The sequence below is a fragment of the Capsicum annuum genome, chromosome 10, assembly GCF_002878395.1.
Source record: "Capsicum annuum cultivar UCD-10X-F1 chromosome 10, UCD10Xv1.1, whole genome shotgun sequence".
Lineage (NCBI taxonomy): Eukaryota > Viridiplantae > Streptophyta > Magnoliopsida > Solanales > Solanaceae > Capsicum > Capsicum annuum.
Genome location: NC_061120.1, coordinates 208,876,147 through 208,881,801, shown reverse-complemented (window position 1 = coordinate 208,881,801; position 5,655 = coordinate 208,876,147). Strand labels below are relative to the sequence as shown.

General features: G+C 35.6%; 1 protein-coding gene across 1 annotated transcript; it reads left to right on the top strand.

The window, feature by feature from the left end:
* On the top strand, positions 1 to 5,202 carry LOC107843662 (the record flags this gene model as incomplete). The annotated part of the gene is given in 6 exon segments (XM_047397288.1): positions 1 to 98; positions 2,977 to 3,120; positions 3,196 to 3,273; positions 3,968 to 4,033; positions 4,166 to 4,231; positions 4,321 to 5,202. Coding segments are annotated over 6 exon segments (1,157 nt in total), but the record flags the coding sequence as incomplete, so codon positions are not given.
* Between the last annotated feature and the right edge of the window lie 453 nt (positions 5,203 to 5,655).

Sequence of the window (5,655 nt, the reverse complement as noted above, 5' to 3'; positions counted from 1 at the left end):
AATGTGAGCGTCAAGCGGCGGAGGCGTTAGCTTGTTTGTCCGCCGGTGAAATTGAAATATGTGCCGGCGCCGACGCCGACGCCGATGCTCATATTCGGGTATGTGTTCATCTATCGATTGTTTTCTTTCTTCAACTGTTTTCACTTGTTCACTATATTATTTAAAATGAATATTCATTTTTACTTGTTCATTGAAAAACTCATAGTTGTTTGGCCACGAGAATTTTTTTTTTTTTTGAAAAATTATTTCATTATAGTAAAAATTGTAAATTATCGTGTTTGACCATAAAAATTAAATTAAATTCACTTTTTCGCTTTCGCTCTTCTCAGAAGAAGTGAAAAATAACTCTAATTTCTTTTATGATCGAACACAATTTCAACTTAAAATCCAACTCTAATTCTTAAAATCCAACTCTAATTTCAACTCTCACAAAATTTAGTTTTCATGGCCAAACACCTACTTAATCCTTTTACTAGAAATTTGTTTCAATTCACTTGGTTCAATTTATGAAATCATTAGAAGTTTATCATTTTTTTCCAATATTATTCTTACTAATTAAATTTAGATTTTTAAATCATACTAGTTAATAAGGGTAACTTTAGTAAAATAAATTTCGAATAAATATTTTCTCAAAGAGCAGTGCCAAGTAAAATGAAATGGATGGAGTAGTTAATTTATGCATTTTCAGAATATTGAATATGTAACTCACTTTGTCTTAAATTTTGCAGCAAGTTGGAATTTAAGTTTCGTTTTGACGGTGCATTCGGTCCATAAATTTTAAATTTGTTGAAATATAATTTACATATTTAAAAATTGTGTAAAAAGGTGTCAATTCAAAATATTTGAAAAATATATGAACAAATTACTGTCAAAGAAAGATATGTTTGAATCTCAAAATTTGAAAAGGTGTCACATAAATAATTCAGACGAAGACAGAGCAAGTATATTTAAAAGGTGATATACTCCAGTAAAATTGTTACTCCCTCCTGTTTCAAAATAATTAAATTGTTATATTACACACATCTTTAAAAAAAAAAAGAAAAAATAAAGAAAAACATAAATTTATCGTGTTTTTACATTTTTGCCCTTTTCAAACTCTAAAGCATTAGTAATGATCATTGGAATAATCCTTGAAAATTTAATTAATGAAGGATAAAATTTAATTTTTTTTTCAACATCTATCTTGAACAATGAACAATTCAATTATTTTGAACAACAAGAGTTGGTGTGGTGGTTTAGCACCTCATCCCTTAAGCAAGAGGTTGGTGGTTTGGTTAAAAACTTTGTAGTCGTAAAATTCAATTATTTTGAACACTGCCAGTTCCCTACTGCTCAGTAAAATTCAATTATTTTGAACACTAAAAAATACTCAAACAATTTAATTATTTTAGAACAGAGGGAGTATTATATTTATTGCTTGTGATGTGCTAAGTCAATACTCGAGAAGTAAAAATGGACATAGAGAGTATGACTGACTATCTGCCAAATGATTTTATTGATATAATGTTAGTGTATAAATTGAAAATGTACCAATTTTTTAATTAAAAGCATTGCCAATTAGTTTTGCTTCAACTACCATGCTCAGCAGTTTCAGGTACGAGCTTTGGACACCTGTAATTATGCCTGTTATACATCTTTTGAGAGTGTGTTCTCTATGAAGCAAAATATTTTTCACTGAAAACAAATGAGTTTCTTACTTATTTGTTGGTGTTTGGCAGGTAAACAGAAAATAGTCTTGTCTCAAAAGCATTTTATATAATCTCAAACCTTCGACGTTGGGGTGCATTTTGAATGCCTTGACCGCTGAGCTAACCTTTTGCATGTTGTTCAAAGGATTCAAAATTTATATACGTACCTGAGCACAGAAAATTTACCCTATATATACAATGCAATTTTTTGTCAAGGGAGTTCGAGTGAATACCTCCGACGCCTCTAAATCCGGCTCCGGGGATGAGTACTGAGGAGTGTGGAATGTGGGGGTTCCTTTTTTTTCAAGTTCAAATCTGGTGTCGCTAAGACTTGCCCTTGGCTCCTAGGTCTTGACATAAGGTTAAATTTCTAGCCCTTCCATAGAGGTGGGAGCGGGAGGTGGGATAGGGTTCAGGATGGAGATGAGACGTAATAAGTCATTTTTCTCATTTCAAAGGAACTTGTTTTTCTAGTAAAAAAGTTTTGACCTAATTAAACATGGGAAAGATTGAAAATATTTTTCGGAAAGTATTTTCCTCTGCAGCGAACACACCTTCAGTGTGATGCCCTTATGGATGAGTTGAGGATTATCGAGAGGGGGAAAAAGGAACAGGGAACTACTCTCAGGGGTATTGTCTCTTTATTTCTGTATGGAAATGGACTCATGATGATCTATGTTGCTCGGACTCTTCGAGTATGTCGGCGGAGGCATGTCGGATCCTTCAAAAGTTGTTCATTTCTGAAAGATCCGACACGGATCCGACATTCTTTTTGGAGAGTCCAAGCAACATAGATTATAGTGTCTGATTTGGATGCAACATCTATAAATGATTAGTTTCTTTGGCATTTTAGCTTTTTAGGAGCATACACTGTAAATTGTTTCCCATGTTAGTTTTAAGATATATGACAGTCCAAGCTGAATTACTCTATTGCGGGGTTTCTCAGTTGTCTAGGAGGCAAAGGTTAGTTTTCTTTTTTCCTTTTCTATATGGGCTTAATTTAGCTGTTGAAGGGATTTTACTTTTCGTAGCACTCTTGAAGAGATAAAATTGAGTTCTTTTATCAAATAACACAATCTATTAATGGAGGTTTTAACTTTCATTTGCATATCTTTGTGTGTGCATCTTTTGGCGTAACTAGTTATTCCTTACCTCGAGACCAAATTGGTTATTGGGCAGTACTGCAAATAGTAACAGGTGCCCCTGAAGCCATTTCTGTGTAAGCACATATGATTTCTTTCGTAATTCTGTTGCCCGGTCTTTTAACAGACTTCAACGATTATAACAGGAGCGACGAAAAGCCAGAAAATCTGAAGATGAGCAAGAAATAGCCGTTCAGTCTGAATATGAATCTGAACTCAAAACACGTCTTGTATTGGATTTAAACTATACACCAGTTACCAGCAGAAAATCAATCCAGGAATTGACTGAGGTGCCGAAAATTTACAGTTTCTTATACTTATTCCTTAGGTATTCCAATTTTCTTACTGCAAGCATGTTTGCTCAGGAAGAGAAGGAAGAACGAAGGCTGCGCCGTGTATTAGCTAATAGAGAATCTGCCAGGCGGACAGTTCGCCGTAGACAGGTATGCTGGTACACTCATCCGAGCTATTGTCTTCCAGAACGCCAGTTTAATTAACACCTGTTCTTGATTAGTTACATTTCATCATCTTTTTCCTCGTATGTCTGCTTCTAGGATAACCTGTGTGGCTGAATGCTAATTAATGATGTTTTTTTTCCCCTTAAGTTTGATGATTTTGAGTATTGACCTATTTCTACCTGTCCTCCTTGTTTGCATGAGTACTTTGTTTCCATATCTGTCGCCTGCGCTGCTTTATGAAGTTACCTCGAGAATGTTGCTCTCAAAGCTAGTAACCTTTTCTTGATATCATTGAAAGGAGTTCGTTCTCATAAGGTGTAGAACCTTGTTGTCCGAGGTGTACTCTCTGTAATTAAGGCCATTTTGCTGGTTTAGGCTTATCACATTCCATTACTAGCTGTGTAGGAATGGCCAATTTCTCCTTTTCTCAGGATGCCTCTTCTTTTCTAAGGCTGAAGCATCTGATCTTCATTAAAATCACAACTTTTAGTAGCTACGAAATCTCTCTTTTCTTTTCTTGATGTCACCAATAGGTTTTGCGTATAATTCTCATCATGTTCCTCTTGTTGTTGCTAACATCCACAGTCTTGGTTCTACATTTTTTCTGTTTCTTGGACAACTAAATCATATATTAACGCCAACGGACTGTAGCATGTCAAAGTCTAATAGTTTTTCCTAGGCAATGCTAGCGGAATTGAAAAGAAATGCAGCTGATCTTGCACTGGAGAATGAAAATTTGAAGAAGGTACGCGCAATATCCTTGGTCATATATTTCTTCCATTCGGAATAATGTTTACCTCATCCATTCAAATAAAGAGATTTGTGCAATCTCTGCCGTGCTCTTTATTTTCTGCTGAATGTCATTTTTGATAAATAGAAAAAAGAGCTTGCTTCTGCGGAATACAATTATTTGATGAACAAAAATAACAACTTGAGAATGCAGGTAACTTACTTTAACAGGAGATTATTGACTTTGGGTTACATGTTTACATGGACAAAAGTATATATGTGAAAATGATTGATTAATTGCAGATAGCTAAAGTAGTAAAGGCTGAAGTAGAGGAAACAAATGATGATTCCAAGTCTACTCCTACTTCAACTACATCCCCAACTTTCCTCCATAACCATTCACCAAAAGTGCCTCTCGTTCTGTCTACCGTCTTTCCACCTTTTGATGGTGTTGTATTACAAGGTGGTTGGCGAAGTATTTCTGACATTACACCGCAGATGCCTACCTCTCTTGGAGGATTTAAAACATCTGACGAACTAGAAAGTTCGGTGATGATGAACAACAACACAGGGAATCCTCTATATATAGTCTCCTTCCCTTGCCAGATGCAATTCCATGCCCAAAGTAATCCATTTCATACCTGGCCCTCATCATATCCTAATGACGAGCATACGAGTTCTTTAGCTCATGAATGTAGTTCTTCAACTTCAAAAACCACGGTAAAAATGGAAAATCACGGAAAAGCAACTTCTCTGAAAGTTGAAACCGAAACTCTTGATTCAACAGATGCTATGCCTAGAAACTTCCTTCATGAAGCTGAAAGGGATTTTCTATCAGGGTTTCGCTCTAAAGGGCTGGTCAAGGTGGCTTCTACTTCAAATCCTTTCGTACTACCAGTACTTGCTAGACAAAATGAGAGCACTCGAGAACGTATTACATGTTATAACAACGCGTCTACAGATGCTACTATAGAGGCTTGTAGGAAGAGGAATATGCTAACGAAGTGAAAACCTGATGTTGTTATCACTTGTCAGTTTTCATTAAACTGCTGAGTTAGCACAAAAAACAGCAACTCTTTTTTGAATTCTTCATCACTTATTAGTTTCCCATGGTTTCGATGTTGTGTTAATTTATCATTTTTCCCGACATGTTATTTACATACCAATGAAGATCTTTCGAGGCAATACTTCTGTAAAACAAGTATTATGTTATTATATTACATATAATCCGAAGTAAGAGGAAGGAGGATGCTCAGTACAGCATCTTCAGAATGTTAATAATGACATGAATGTATGTGCTTCAGTTGAAACAACATTTTCGAAACCTTGCGGAAGTTATCCTATGACTAGTTATCGCATTACAAATGACATGACTAGCTGGTATCATATTACAAATGCATATGTTATAGAGTTGTGAATAGAGGTGGGTCCAGCCCATCAGGGCTTTGAGTTTGATGCATGGCCCATCAAATGATGGGCTAAAAAACATCAAACTCACATCATTACTCTGTGGGCTACGGGTTTCACAGGCCAGCTGATAAAAGACAAGACAAGGGAGGCACAAAACACACCAAAATCAGTTCACAAGCTCAAGAATCCGAGGACTTTTTTGGTGACCAACTCTCGGATTCACAATAA